Source organism: Saimiri boliviensis, chromosome 16 (genome assembly GCF_048565385.1).
Source record: "Saimiri boliviensis isolate mSaiBol1 chromosome 16, mSaiBol1.pri, whole genome shotgun sequence".
NCBI classification, from domain to species: domain Eukaryota; kingdom Metazoa; phylum Chordata; class Mammalia; order Primates; family Cebidae; genus Saimiri; species Saimiri boliviensis.
The window spans coordinates 14,455,886-14,472,154 of NC_133464.1; the positions used below are offsets into that span (position 1 = coordinate 14,455,886).

The window sequence follows — 16,269 nt, forward strand, 5'->3', positions numbered from 1 at the left end:
AGAGTAACAATCAGAGAAATGAGCCAACATGGTTAAGACAACCTGGTCAATTAGTGACACAGGCCGGGCTCCTGCACAGCTATCCAGCCCCCGTTTAAAGACAGGAAAAGTTTAAATATGCTATAAAGAAAAAGACGGGATAAATGAGGCCAAGAGAACCAGTACTAGTATCTATAGCATGTACTTTACAAAGGTTATAAGGAAGTTTATAGATATGAACTGAAACTCAAGATGGTTAAAAAAAAATTACTCATAGAAACAGCTTATAAGAAATTGCACTCATCCCCTGTTATTGCCTACTCCATAGCCCCAGCTTTCTTTAAGAAGCCTTTTTGAATATAAGCCAGCTCAGTTGCCTGTGCCTGTACTCCCAGCTACTCAGAAGGCTGAACTGGGAGGATCACTTGAGCCCAAGAGTTCGAGGCCAGACTGTGCAATAATGGCAAGACCCTGCCTTTTTAAAAAAATTAAAAAAAAAAGCCTTTTGAATAGGAAATGTAATGTATATATAGAAAAATGCAGCATGCCAGAAAATCCACTTGCTGCTTTTCCCTTCCCTAGCCTGTTCTCTGTCCAAGAGGCTGGTGGATCCAAACTCCATGCAAAGGCTCATAGCCCCCTGACTTCCAGCTGAGTCCTGCTAACAGAAGCCTCAGAGAAGACTTACGCCAAGAGGAACCTGAGGCCAGGATGTTTATTCCCCTGGTTCCTTCCTGTAAGGGAACCTCAGGCTTACCGTCTCTCATAAGAAAAGCAATGCTCCAAGGCAGCTGACTCAACTAGGGTCTCTCCTTCCAAGTTCTAGTAACCCCGCCCTCCCTTGATCTCTTTGGTCCTAAGGGTGGTAAGGGTAAGAAAGCAACAACTTCAGGGTCCTGCCATACAGATGCTGGGGCCGCTTCCTTATTATATATGCCCACATCCCACCAAAACATTTACCACCTAAGTATGAATTCCTAAGCACCGTATTTTCATTTCATCTGCTTTTTGAAATTTATACAAATGGAATATGATATGAATTCCTTCATGTCTGGCTTTTTCAACTTAGCACTAGATTCGTAAGATTCATCCATGTTGTTCTATCTGCCCTGTGCATCATTATCTGTGATTGCAACTAACACTCCACTCTATGCCTACACCACAAGTAACTTATTCATTCTATAGCTGGTAAACATTTAGGTTGTTCCTAATTTGGAGTTGCTGTAAATAACGTTACTGTGAACATTCTTGTCCATGTCTCCTGGTACACAAAAGCAAGTATTTTTACTGGTTATAGACTTAGGAGTGGACTATGAGTCATGGAGTGACTGTATATTCATTTTAGCACTTAATATTAAACCATTTTCCATGTTTAAACTCCCACTGGCAACGTTCCTAGTTAATCAATAACCTCACCATTCAATATCCATGCCACCACTTTGCACTGTCCATCTTTTTCATCATAGAGATTCTGGTGAATGAATAATATCCTACTGTGGTTTTAATCTTCATTTTCCCAATTACTAATACAAAGTTGAGCAGACTTACATGTTACTGACCATTTGGATCTACTCATTCTTGAGTACTTGTTCAAGTCTTTTGGCCACTGAATGGCAGAGATCCAAGATACCACAATTACACATACAGGCTGCCAGAATCCAGCTATAAAACCTTTCCTTGGGAATATCAACTCATTAGCAAGAACAGGGAGATAAAAAGATGGTCTATTCCCTCAGGAGGCTGTTTGCTATAAGTCAAATTACTATTTATGATGATTCTCTATTAAGTAGGACCAACTTCAAAAAAAATTACTAAAGCAAAATATAATACCAAAACACAAAATACAGAAAGAACATACAATCTGAGAGTCATGAGTAAATATTTCTGGGTCACACCATGTAAACTACATACTTTGCAGATGGCATGAAGATTAAACTGGATCAGGCATGTAAGGCTCTCAGAATCCTGCCTCACAGTCACCTCTGATTATCTTTCATAATTTAGGTAAAAATAATGGCTGATATAATAAAAAATCCTAAGTAACCTGTCTTAAACCAACAACCCTCAAACTTATAGATACATGGTTACTTTTGCTATACAGATGGCTATGTACTAAAATCCTCAACCACATACACTATTACATAGGTTTGTGTTTAAATAACCTGATAACACATCACTTGTTCCTTTACCAATTCTGGCCCTCCACAAGTCTTCTTTCTTTCTTTTCCTTTTTTTTTTTTTTTTCTTTTTCTGACAGAGTCTCACTATGTTGCCCAGGCTGGAGTGCAGTGGCATGATCTCAGGTCACTGCAACCTCCACCTCCTGGGTTCAAGCAATTCTCCTGCCTCAGTCTCCCTAGTAGCTGGGATTACAGGAGTGTGCCACCATACCCAGCTCATGGGTTATGGGAGAGAACTACAGACCCCACATCCTTGCCTAAGTCTCCCCATCTCATAAGCTGGTCAGTGTCCCTGCTGCTGACTCTGGGCCCCAACATCCATTCCTTCTCCAACCTATCCATTTCTTCACCTACTTGTTCAGTCAGACATTCAACCACTATGAAATGCCTCTTTCCTACATACATATGCAACACGGGCCAACTCTCAAGGAATGCAACTTAGTGGAGGACAAAAAGCAAGTAAACATGCAGTAAGAATGCAAACATGTGCCACTACAGGGATAGGTACCAAGTGATAAGGAACCCTGCAGGGATGAACAACCAGCCGAGCTTCGGAGGGGCAGGGAAAACGTCCCTGAAAAGGAAGCTACAAGAATAAAGAGCAGTAGGCCACTCCATGAGGTGGGAGTGGGTAGAAGAGCATGTGAGAGGCAGAAGTGGGTGGAACAGCATGTGAGAGGCAGAAAGAGCAAATGCAGCCAGTCCAGAGGGCTGGAATGGATGGCGAGATGGAGAAAAAGTGAGAGCTCACTCCACCTAAAGTCAGGCCTATGGGGAGCCCTCAGGTGCTCCTGGATGCCTCCTCTAAGAGCCTGGCAATTCAAAAAAAGAATGCCCCTGTGTACCATAAAGGGCTCAAGTCTTAATGAGAGGACTCTTCTAGACATACACCATCATTGTATCTGTTGATTTTAGCAGCAATGGGGAAGCTAATCAATACTTAATTTTAGGAAAGTGACAAGCTATATGAATAGGGCAATGGACAGATAAGGTGTACAGGCAGGAGATTTCTACCTGGCTGAAATATCAAACTCCTACGTGGTATATGAAATATACCACCACATATAAAAAATTGATGAATGTAATTCAGCCATAAGAAGTCCTACCTACTGGACAGATCAATATAATCACCTCCTAAGAAGTTATTACAGTGGGAGAAACGGGGCTTGGCTTTACCCTGAGTTCTTAAGCATGTAACTGACCTTCAGTTTCTTCATTCACACAAGGAATAGTTGCTATGGTTGTCTCCAGCACTTCTAAAACCCATCATTCTGGCAGGATGTAACAATCAAAAGTATTTTATCACCAAATGCAAGGATTTAAGTAACTTTTCTAAGCCACAGACTTACAATGGTTTTATCTGGGGGGAAAAAAATGGATGGGCCCCCAAACTGTCTAAAATTCAAAAAACAAATACATTTAAGTTCCTGTACCTTTTAAAAGTTGACAAACCATACATAACCAAATACAAAAATAATTAAAATTTTAGGATAAGCAAATAAGAGGATAATTTTTTTTTTTTTTTAAGAAATGAGAAAGTAAAAAAATTAACCTAACGAGGCAGGCAGTGATTCGTTGCTCACTTCCCCTTCTGCTGGTTTCATTTCCCTTCTTAGGTGAAAACACTTCTAATATGTAAATCAGTCCACTACAGACTTCAGAGTCCTTTCTGCTAAGATTTACAGAAATTTTTATGCAAAAGAAATTATTTCTAGACTTCCATGTACTAGAAAAGGAGACTTACAAAATATACCAAACTAAAGTGGATAAATGTATGTGGCAAAGCAGAAGCAAGTAACTAAAGATCCTACTTTTAAACATTTAGAAATGTTTAAATACTAAAAAGTAGAAATGTAAATATTCTATAATTTTTAAGAACTCAGTAGTAAAAAGTGAGACTCAAATCATTTAGGAGAACCTACTAAGTGCCAGGTACTATGTTAACTTGGGATCTTTCTGGTTTAGGCCCCTTACAATCCTACTGGATAGTATTATCCTTATTTCAACTGTACAGAAATGAAGTAGCAACAATAGCTTAGTCAGAGTGGGTAAGTAACTAGACAAAATCACACAGCTTAGAAAGCAAAGAAGCTAGACTTTAAAGCCCCTTTTACTCAATATCAAATCTCCTTTTCCTTCCATAGATGATGCAGACTTTAAGCATCAAAGTACACAAACTGAAGAAACCGTACCCTTTGTATATAATTCTCTTAAGTATAGGCCATCCTTTTAAGGGGAGCTTATGCATAAACAAATTATTTGTGAAAGAGAAAAACCACATCCAGGGTAAAGTCATAAGGTGAAAAAGCCTATTTCAGAAAGCACTTCCTGAAAGAGACAAAGCAGCAATTACAGTCAGCTCAGCACCAACTCCTATGCCAAGCGTTACATTGGAAACTACTTTTTAAAGCAACAAACGTCTAAAACAAAATACAACATTTCTTAAACACACTGTTTCCAGAAAGAGCTATTTTAACAGAGGCAACTCAAAGATATCTCTTCGACAGAAGTGAGTATGCTGAAAAATGTTCATCTCTTATACAGCCTATTGATGGACAAGAGGTAAGCAGCATTTAATTAACTTCATTATTATTGCCAAAAGTAATGCTTTATATACTAAATTTCAAAAATCATTTCATTTTAATAATACAAGCCGGTCACGATGCCCCATGCCTGTAACTCCAGAACTTTGGGAGGCCAAGGCAGGAGGATCACTTGTGCCTAGGAGCAACAGTGAGACGCCGTCTCTATAAAAAAAATATATATATATATAACTGAACCTTGTTGGTGAAGGACCCTGAAAAAGGCTATATAATCATCTTTCCACATTAATATGATTTTGCATTTATTTTCAATATTGCTTTACATTAACAGTAAATATAATTTTTTTCAGCTTAAGGAAAACATTTACGGCAAATCCTATGTACATTTAGGAATGTTCATCACATGGTTTCAATTACATTGCTTCATGAAACATAGTTAATGGTTTTTAAGAAAAGAGAAGCTACAGATAATCATGGTATCTACAGCTTTTAAAAAGCTGACTTGAAAGTCAATCACTTTTCAATATTTATCCAAAAATCTTACTGTGTTTGCAGAACACAATCAATTCTATATTGCCTTTAAAACACATGCATCACTCCTATTTTTTTCAAACTTGAGCAAATGAATAGAAGTACTGGTGACAAATAAGCTACATAAAAACAGCTTGAGCCTAACACAGCAAAAAAGATTTACTCAAAATGGTAAGTACAGGACTTATGCCACAAAATTAAAGGATGAGGATAGGTGAAGGGAGTCCTGACATAACACTAAAAAAGAAAAACAAATACAAATTTTCATTTATATTACAATTGCTACTACTTAAGAATTCACTCCAGTTAAAAATAAGATTTAAGCCTCCAAAATTACTCTCCTTTGAATGACACTGGATATATAATTTTTCTCTGCAGTACTTTCCTCATTTGATAGAAATTAATATTCTAGTCACACAAATATTTGGAAAATTTAATGTAAGTTTTAAAATATATATAATTCTACACCAAAGTCATATTTAACCTAAATATTTGAGAAGGAAAGATGGAAAGGAAGGGAAGGAAGGAAAGAAGGCAGGCAGGCAGGCAGGCAGGCACATATCTTGTGATTATCCACAGCAACTGCTCAAGTTAATTCTTAATTGTCTGTAGCCGGTGATGCCACTGACCATAGCAAATCACCCTCACAGTTTTCATTAAAGAGAAATTCTGGGCTGATTTCAAGACAACCCACTCTGCAAAGTGACATTTTTGAAGGAAACTTTTCACCCACCTCCACATTTCAAGGGGATGCCACAGGTTCCATCTCATTGCAGCAAAGTCTATTTTTAAAATCTCTTGTTAGTGTTGCATCATGGGGGAGTGAAGTTTCAAACTGAGGGGTTCAATGCTATTTGCAACCCCAAATAAACTCCTTTCCATTTAAAATGGACAGTTTTTTGGGGGGGGGAGGGTTACGGAAATTTATTAGTTTCTACACACACATCAAGTTACTGAATGACTTCTTATTAATATCTACTTGCCTTAGATACTCCTTTTTTGGATCTACTTAAAATTTTTTTTAAATTTAAATAATATTTAAGCTTCTGAATGTAGGTAGAATGAGGATATGTAAGTTACTAATGGCACTAGCTTATTTTCAAGGTGCAGCTTTCTGTGCACCACTGAAGTAGAGCAGCTGAAAAGCAGTTTCTTGTTTTGGTGAACAAAACCTGCAGGACTTGGCATTATGTACTCCCAACTGTGCCTTAGAAAACAGCTCATCTATTGTTCTAACAGTCCAGTTCTTCATCTGTTGACCATGGCACAAAACACTACTGTTTCTAGATCTATAATTTAAAGAGAACATAAGGTTATAAATATTATAAAGTGTTTACACTTAAAAAAAAAAAGTTTAATGGCCAGCTAAACAAGTCTTCATTTTCTAACTAGAGAATTACAAATGAGAGTTTTTTAGTAGAGCTGCTGTAAGTCATCTCACCAAAAGTTCCTTTATTTATTCATTGATTCAGTAAATATTTTATTGAGTACCTATTACATGCTCAATAGACAGTGGGGCTACAGCTGTAACAAAGGAAAAGTTCCCATTTCTCTCTCAAATGAGAATTACTGTGAATGTTCAGTAGTTAACCACTTGAATGGTTCCTTGATTAATTTTCCACATTTCTATTTATGTTTTGCTATTAAAATTATATTTAACGAATAAAAATACATTATTTAGACATTGCTCATCTGGTTGCAAAATATTTAAACAGAATGAAGGTGATAAAAAGTGGCAAACAATTGCATAAGATTCAAAATTCAGAATGGCCTTTTCCCTATTAGTCCAAAACAAAGGACACTTACAGAAACAATTGTTACCTAATTTCACACTATAGAAAAAAATTGTAAAGAAATGGCTATTCTTGTAGGAAGAAGGGAAGTGAGCAGGGGGAGAGAGAGAGAGAGAGAGAGAGAGAGAGATGAATGAAATTGTCAATGAATTGTGACAACAGGACCATTTTAATAGACTGATACAAATTAGTAATAATCTCTAGGGAATGGATTCCTTAACTAAGACATATAGAGTGAGTCTGTAACATAAAATGCTCTCAAAATTAAAATTCACCGACAGCCAAGGTGAGTGGGAGAATGTCAAGCATTTATTTTTCAACCAAAATTTTATTCCTACTTTTCTTAACTATTTTTACAGTTTCTAAGTGTCATGCCTACCAACAAGCTGTAAAATGATCACCCTGAACGATCAAGATCAACCTGTCCCTTTTAACAACTCACATCCAGGTGAATACAAAATTGCAGCCCTTGTCTTCTATAGCTGTATCTTCATAATTGGATTATTTGTTAATGTCACTGCATTATGGGTTTTCAGTTGTACCACTAAGAAGAGAACTACTGTAACCATCTATATGATGAATGTGGCATTACTGGACTTGATATTTATCATGACTTTACCCTTTCGAATGTTTTATTATGCAAAAGATGAATGGCCATTTGGAGAGTACTTCTGTCAGATTCTTGGAGCTCTCACAGTGTTTTACCCAAGTATTGCTCTATGGCTTCTTGCCTTTATTAGTGCCGACAGATACATGGCCATTGTACAGCCAAAGTATGCCAAAGAACTTAAAAACACGTGCAAAGCCGTGCTGGCGTGTGCGGGAGTATGGATAATGACCCTGACCTCGACCATCCCTCTGCTATTGCTCTATAAAGACCCGGATAAAGGCTCCAGCCCCGCCACCTGTCTCAAGATTTCTGACATTATCTATCTAAAAACCGTGAACGTGCTGAACTTCACTCGACTGACATTTTTCTTCTTGATTCCCTTGTTCATCATGATTGGGTGCTACTTGGTCATTATTCATAGTCTCCTTCACGGCAGGACGTCTAAGCTGAAACCCAAAGTCAAGGAGAAGTCCATAAGGATCATCATCACACTGCTGGTGCAGGTGCTCATCTGCTTTATGCCCTTCCACATCTGTTTTGCTTTCCTGATGCTGGGATCAGGGGAGAATAGTTATAATCCCTGGGGAGCCTTTACTACCTTCCTTATGAACCTCAGTACGTGTCTGGATGTGATTCTCTACTACATCGTTTCAAAACAATTTCAGGCTCGAGTCATTAGTGTCATGCTATACCGTAATTACCTTCGAAGCATGCGCAGAAAAAGTTTCCGATCTGGTAGTTTACGGTCACTAAGCAATATAAACAGTGAAATGCTATGAATAATAGAAAGGTTTTTTTACTTCAATCCCATTAAAATTCACTTTATGAACTAGTCTGGGGTCAATGAGTACTTTGTATAATACTATCAAGTCCCTTTTCTCTTGAAAAAAATAAATTCATTATCTTCATTTGAAAAACTTATATAAAACATTTTTGTGAATTATTCGGAGAAAAATATCCAATTTGTCTTTCATAGTCAAGCCTTATTTACACAGATAATTGAGTTAAATTTTTGCATTTAATTCTATGTGGAAGTGACACGTGTATGTTAATCAAGTCAGCAGGAGGGGAAATCCAGCTACCATATATAATAATTTGATTAAATTATTTTCTACCTAGATGCAGCTCCCTGCAAATTAGGTCTAATTTGCACTAGGATTAATTGTAAGTCCAACATTTTATGTCCCAAACACCAACTTCCAGAATTCCTATACAGGAAATTATGCTGGACTCATTACTGTTACTTACTATAAGGCAAAATTAATAGGAACAAGAACCCAAGGGGGCCTGGTAAAGGCTATCCCCATCAGCCCTCCCCAACTCTGAATTCATTCTTTTGAAAACAGAGGACAGTCATTCAACAAACATTGAGAGCCTACTATGCACCAAACCCTACTTAAGACTAACGATGAAAACCTAATCTGAAATGTTGTTTCTATCCAACAATCCAAGTTCATTTCTATCATGTGAGATAACTATAATATGGTGATACACCACTCTCCAATACAAAAAGTTAGGTCTTCTTTTGTGGTTAAAAATCCCGTTTTTACAAGGGGTTAACTGATTTTTTTTCTAGGCCATATAAATAGCATAGGTCACAGTATAAATAGTACTAATAGGAACCTTGAATTCTTAGTCTTGCCATTTAATTTCTCCTAATAAAGTACCAAACCAAGTAACTTACCATCTAAAAGAAAGGGAATGAACTATAATCTACAAAGCCCATATTATCCTCAATACTATGGAAGTAAAATAAATGATTCAACTACAACTTCCTCTCCACTAAATTACCTTTATCATTCTTAACATAATCATATCCTACTGGGGCTTAGAACCAAATATATGCATTGGTTAGAAATTGATTTCTGGCTGGGCGTGGTGGCTCATGTATGTAATCCCAGCACTTTGGGAGGTTGAGGTGGACAGATCACTTGATCTCAGGAGGTAGAGATCAGCTTGGTCAACATGGTGAAACCCAGTGCTACTAAAAATACAAAAATTAGCCAGGCATGGTGGTGCACGCCTATAATCCCAGCTACTTAGGAGAACTGCTTGAACCCAGGAGGCAGAGGTTGCAGTGTGCCAAGACAGCACCACTGCACTCCAGCCTGGGCGACAAGGGGGCAGGAGGGTGGGGTAAAGGGGAGGGGGGAGGGGAGGAGAGGGAAAAAGAGAGAGAGAGAGAGAGAGAAAGAGAGAGAGAGAAAAAGAAAAGAAAAAGAAAGAAAGAAAGAAAGAAAAGAATGAGAAAGGAAAGAAGGAAGGAAAGAGATTTTTGGAAATAACAGGTAAACTCATATTCTTTAGAAACAAAAAAAAGATTAAAAAACACAAAAAGGCTAATCATAAAATAGCATTTTTGCACTAGAAGGTCCCCTGGACAATCTTCTGGTATAATTCTTCTGTTTGAAATATAAAAAAATGAAGTCCAAAGAGGTTATGTGACTTGCTCAGCTGAAGAACCATACCTAGAAACTAAGGTCAGTTCTTCTATATCAAACACCAATTTTTCAATAATAAAAAGCAAATATATTTAGATAATGTAGACACTCTTAGAGCTATATGAGGTGGTAATGAGATGCAGTTTCTCAATAAAGAGAAAAACACAAAGATTTTAAGTTTTAATAATCAAATGAGTAAAAGATATATCTTTATATTATATTTTATATACATTAAGTATCTTTATAGATATTATATATCTTTGTATATTTTATATATATTTAACACATAATTATTTCTAAAACAAGAAAAACAACACCTGTATTTGATATGTAGGTTTATTTTACACACATACATAGTAAGAGTCAACTCTCAACCATAGAGATGAATCTATACTTAAATTTATTAGATAGAAGAGTTCTCTGCCATAGCTTGTCTTGATAAGAAGAGTTTAGTCATCAGCCTTGGGAAAGAATTTGTGACTAAGTCTTCAAAAGCAATTGCAACAAAAACAAAAATGGCCATACTGCCCAAAGCAATCTACAGATTCAAGGGTATTCCTAGCAAAATACAACGTCATTTTTCACAGAATTAGAAAAAAACTATTCTAAAATCACATAAAACCAAAAAAAGAGCCCAAATAGCCAAGGCAATCCGAAGCGGGAAAAAAAGAAAAAAAAGGCCAGAGGCATCACATTATCTGATTTCAAAGTATAAGACTTATAGTTCAAATATAGTTCAAACTATAACCAGAACAGCATGGTTACTGGTACAAGAACCGACAAACAGACCAGTGGAATAGAATAGAGAACCCAGAAATAAAGCCTCACACCTACACCCATTTGATTTTCAACAAAGTTCACAAAAATAAACAGTGGTGAAAGGATTCCCTATTCAACAAATGGTGGTGGAATAGCTGGCTAGTCATAGCAGAAGAATGAAACTGTACACTTACCTTGCACCACATACAAATATTAACTCAAGATGGATTAAAGATTTAAGTGCAAGACCTCAGGCTATAAGAATCCTAGAAGAAAACCTAGGAAACACATTCTGGACATCAGCCTTGGGAAAGAATTTGTAAACTGGTCTTCAAAAGCAATTGCAATGCAAACAAAAATTGACAAGTGGGGCCCCATTTTAACCAAAGAGCTTCTGCACAGCAAAAGAAACTATCAACAAAGTAAACAAAACCTATAAAATGGGAGAAACTATTCACAAACTATGCATCTGACAAAGATCTAATATCCAGAATCTGAAAGGAACTTGATTCAACAAGCACAAAACAAATAACCCCATTAAAAAGTGGGCAAAAGATAGGAACAGATTTCAGAAGAAGACACACAAGCAGCCAACACACGTGAAAAAAATGCTCATAGGTAATCATCAGAGAAATTCAAATCAAAACCACAATGAGATATCATCTCACACCAGTCAAAATGGCTATTAGAAAGACAAAAATCAACAGATGCTGGTGAGATCTGGGAAGAAAAGGGAAACTTATACACTGTTGCATATAAGTGAGAAAAGGGAATACTAATACACTGTTGGTGGGAATGTAAATAAGTTTAGCCACTAGGGAAAGTAGTTTGGAGATTTCTCAAAGAACTTAAAAAGAACTACCATTCAACTCAGCAATCCCTGTACTGGGTACACAGCCAAAAGAAAATAAATCATTCTACCAAAAAGACACATGTACTCACATGTTCATCACAGAACTACTCACAATAGCAAAGACATAGAATTAACCTAGGAGTCCATCAACAATGGACTGGATAATGAAAATATGGTATATATACACCATGGAATATTATACAGCCACAAAAAAGAACAAAATCACGTCCTTTGCAGCAACATGGATGCAGTTGGAGGCCACTATCCTAAATAAATTACTGCAGGAACAGAAAACCAAGTATGACATGATCTCACTTAAAAGTGGGAGCTAAACACTGGGTACACATGGACATAAAGATGGCAGCAATAGGTGCTGGGGACTACTAGAGAGGGAAAGGAGGGAGGGAAGCAAGGGTTGAAAAACTAACTACCGGGTAATATGCTCACTACCTGGGTGACCAGATCATCTGTACCCCAAGCCTCAGCATCATGCAATATACTCATATAACAAACCTGCACATGTATCCCCTGAATCTGAAAGCTCAAATTTCAAAATACAAAAACAGACTCAGTGACCTACTGCATTAACAAGCAAAGACAAAGATTTCTAGCTTGCATGACTCCAAGTAGATGCTAACTAAAATAAGAAAAAAGAGGGAAAGAGGATAGAGAGGAAGCCAGAAGAGAAGAGAGCTTCTGAATATGAGTTTTCTTTGAATCTATAAATCATTAGGAAATAAGACTCTAGACCAGGCATGGTGGCTCACGCCTATAATCCCAGCACTTTGGGAGGCCAAGGCAGGAGGATCACTGGAGGCCAGGAGTTTGACACCAGCCTGGGCAAAATAGCAAGACCCCATCTCTACAAAAAAACAAATAACAACAACAACAACAACAATAACAACAACAAAAAACATTGGCCAGGTACAGTGGCTCACACCTGTAATCCCAGCACTTTGGGAGGCCCAGGCAGATGGATTATCTGAGGTCAGGAGTTCCTGACCAGCCTGACTAACATGGTGAAGCCCCTGATCTCACCACTGTACTCCAGGACTGGCCAACAGAATAAGACCTCATTTCTTAAAATAAAAGAAAGAAAAGAAATAAGACTCCAGAAAGATCAGGAGAGTAGTATGGATTGGAAATAGAGAGCTGGGAAGCAAACAACAGATGTTCACTGTAGTTGAAATCAAAAGAGTGGGCAAGATAGCCCAAAAAAACTTGAGAAAAGAGCTGTATGCAGTAACTAAGGTTGAAAAGAACTAGGAGGGAGTAGTTTGTGGGACTGAAGAGACCAGGTAGTTTCATGAAATAAGGAGAGGTTAAAAGCATTTAATACGCTACTGAAAGATTAAATAGGATGACCAGTGGCTTTAGAAATTTGGTGACCATTATAAGAGAAGTTCCTACAGTGGTGAGGTTAAAAATAAAAAAGACAATAGGAAGTAAAGAACTGTAGGTCAGGTGCAGTGGCTCACACCTGTAATCCCAGCACTTTGGGAGGCCAAGGTGAGCGGATCACGAGGTCAGGAGATCGAGACCATCCTCGCCATGGTGAAACCCCATCTCTACTAAAATACAAAAAATTAGCTGGGCATGCTGGTGCGCGCCTATAGTCCCAGCTACTCAGGAGGCTGAGGCAAGGGTTGTGAGTTGAGATCATGCCACTGCACTCCACGCTGGAGACAGAGCAAGACTCCATCTCAAAAACAACAACAACAACAACAACAACAAAACCTTTAAAGAATGCAGATAAATTTGGTACTGATGGAGAAGAAAAATATTAGATATTAAGTGAAAAACGCTGCAAATTGTAAAGCACACTGTTTTTTTTATTTTTAAGTTCTGGGATACATGTGCAGAATGTGCAGGTTTCTTACACAGGTATACATGTGCCATGGTGGTTTGCTGCACCTATTAATCCGTCATCTACATTTTAAGCCTTGCACACATTAGGTATTTGTCCTAATGCTCTCCCTCCCCTTGACTCCACCCTCTGAAAAGCTCCAGTGTGTGATGTTCCCCTCCCTGTGTCCATGAAGCACACTGATTTAAACAAAGAAACAGTAGTTTCCATAAAGGATATATTTGTGGCTGGGTACAGTGGCTCACCCCAGCAATCCCAGCACTTTGGGTGGCCGAGAAAGGAGGATCACTTGAGCCCAGAAATTCAAGACCAGCCTAGACAACATAGCAAAATCTTTTCTCTACCAAATAATAATAATAATAATAATAATAATAATAATAATAATAATGTTTTTAAGAGATGTATTTACAGAACACAAAGTTTACTTGTTGAACTGTGTTCCAAGAAGTCTATGTTTGAGAAAGCCTCAAGATTAAAAAAAGTCATACTATATACCGTAATGTTTTGTGACTTGAAAAGAGAGATATTCTCATTCAGGAGGTGGCTGAATTAACATTTATAGTGTCTTTCAAAGGGGATGCTAAAATGTTACAATTTATTCAGGTTTGTAACTCTTGCTACAAACTGAGATTTAAGTAGGTAAATCCCTTCTCTCTTCTAAGAGTAAGCAAAAATATTCCCACCAACTTCAAAATCGAATCAATCTTTGTTTTATGCACTAGTTAATAGGATTCCTAATTAAATAAATGAATATGAAGGTTCTATTGTCATTCAATTTTATGTACAGCAGGAAAAAGAAGTGTCATCGGACAAGGGGACAGTGTAAATAAGAATTAATGCTAAGTTACTATCCATCTCCAAAGTTTATTCTAACACAGACATACATACCTCCCATCACTCAGTGGGCTGTACAGGGAACCAAAAAGAACTGGCCTGATAAGAGGTGTTTTGGGGAAAACTGATGATTTAGCAATGCTGCTGCTTTCCTGAATCAATGTGGAATCATTCCTGATGACTACACTATTTTCCACAATAACAGAATAGTCAACTTTAACTTATCAGTCTAATTACAATGACCACCTGTGGAATTCAAACTGCATGCTAACTATGACAGAGAACTTTATGTCTCCATTCAAGTATTATTCAGAATCATACATTAATGAAATAGCTAAAGGTTAACATTCATAGATATTCACACCAACTATAATTCACAAAGGGCAGCTACACTGTAAACATTAACAATGCAGGTATGAAACTTACTAGAACATTAATTTTTAAATAGGGATCCAAAGTGAATTTGAATCAAGATACATATAGCAGCTTAATAGTTCTCAAAACACATATTTAAAAGAAGAATGAAGATAGTACACACACAGAATTTTGAATATTTGGTATCTACATTTCATACTACCTTATTTCCCAAACAGTGTCTCAGATACTTAATTCAGATGCTTGGAGGCCATTTACATGTGCTAACAACTCTGCTCCTAGATTCAAGTTTTTTCACACACCAATATATGGTTTTTGGTTTTTGTTTCTTTGTTTGCTTTTGAGGTGGAGTCTTGCTCTGTCACCCAGGATGAAGTGCAGTGATGCAATCTTGGCTCACTGCAACCTCCGCTTCCTGGGTTCAAGCGATGCTTCTGCATCAGCCTCCTGAGTAGCTGAGACTACAGGTGCGTGCCACCACGCCCAGTTAATTTTTATATTTACTGGCCAGGATGGTCTCAACTCCTGACCTCATGATCTGCCTGCCTTGGCCTTCCAAAGTGCTAGAATTACAGGCATGAGCCACCAAGCCCAACCTGTTTTGTTTTGTTTTCTTTTCTTCTCTGAGATGAAGTCTTACTCTGCCAACTCTGCTCCTAGATTCTAGTTACTTCACACACGAATATGTGGTTTTTTTGTTTTTTTAAAGAATCAATGCAATATGAAAGCATACACATTCTGCAGGTTGTCTACAAAGTTATAACCCATACAATGGCTTTGTTTTATGTTTGATGGAAGTGTATAAAACATTATCAGCTTTTAAAAAATCATTCTTCAGAGGCTTAACCTCATAACAAATTAATTTTGTTTCCTAATCTAATTAAACTTTATATTTTTGTGTTTAGTTCATAAAATTACAAAGACAAATTTCACTATAAAAACACACAAAACTAATTCTATCAGGACCAGAATAGGAAATTCATTTAAAAAATTCTCCAAAACACAGAATTTTACAGCTAAGAAGAAAAAAAAAAAAAAAAAAAACTAATTTGGCTGGATGTAGTGGCTCACACATGTAATCGCAGCATTTTGGGAGGCCGAGGCAGGTGGATTACCTGAGGTCAGGAGTTCAAAACCAGCCCAGCCAATGTGGTGAAACTCTGCCTCTACTAAAAAATACAAAAATTAGCCAGGCATGGTGGCACGTGCCTTTAGTCCCAGCTACTCAGGAGGCTGAGGCAGGAAAATCCCTTAAACCCAGGAGGCGAAGGTTACAGCGCGCCGAGATCACACCACTGCATTCCAACCTGGGTGATAGAGCAGACTTTGTCTCAAAAAATTAATGTAAAACTGATTCTATTTCAAGAACATAATGAAAATGTAGGCATATATTGGACATTTTTACATATGAAATCAATTTTATTATACCTAGAAGTTTAAAAATTCTTTTACTGACTTTCACATATAATAATACTTTATATCAGATTCAAGTAGTTCTAAATTA

At 37.3% G+C, this 16,269-nt stretch overlaps 2 protein-coding genes across 6 annotated transcripts in view; one reads left to right on the plus strand and one right to left on the minus strand.

Moving 5' to 3' along the window:
• Positions 1 to 16,269, minus strand: part of UBAC2 (UBA domain containing 2) — a 171,629-nt gene that overhangs the window by 115,037 nt on the left and 40,323 nt on the right. The window lies entirely within an intron of this gene.
• On the plus strand, positions 4,473 to 9,741 carry GPR18 (G protein-coupled receptor 18). Its single transcript, XM_003928217.3, has 2 exons — positions 4,473 to 4,721; positions 7,386 to 9,741. Exon 2 carries the CDS (start codon positions 7,420 to 7,422, stop codon positions 8,413 to 8,415), a length of 996 nt encoding a protein of 331 aa, XP_003928266.1. The 5' UTR covers positions 4,473 to 4,721; positions 7,386 to 7,419; the 3' UTR covers positions 8,416 to 9,741.

Bases quoted from the DNA above. Each gene is read 5' to 3' on its own strand.
- GPR18 (XM_003928217.3), top strand. From the start codon at position 7,420: ATGATCACCCTGAACGATCAAGATCAACCTGTCCCTTTTAACAACTCA.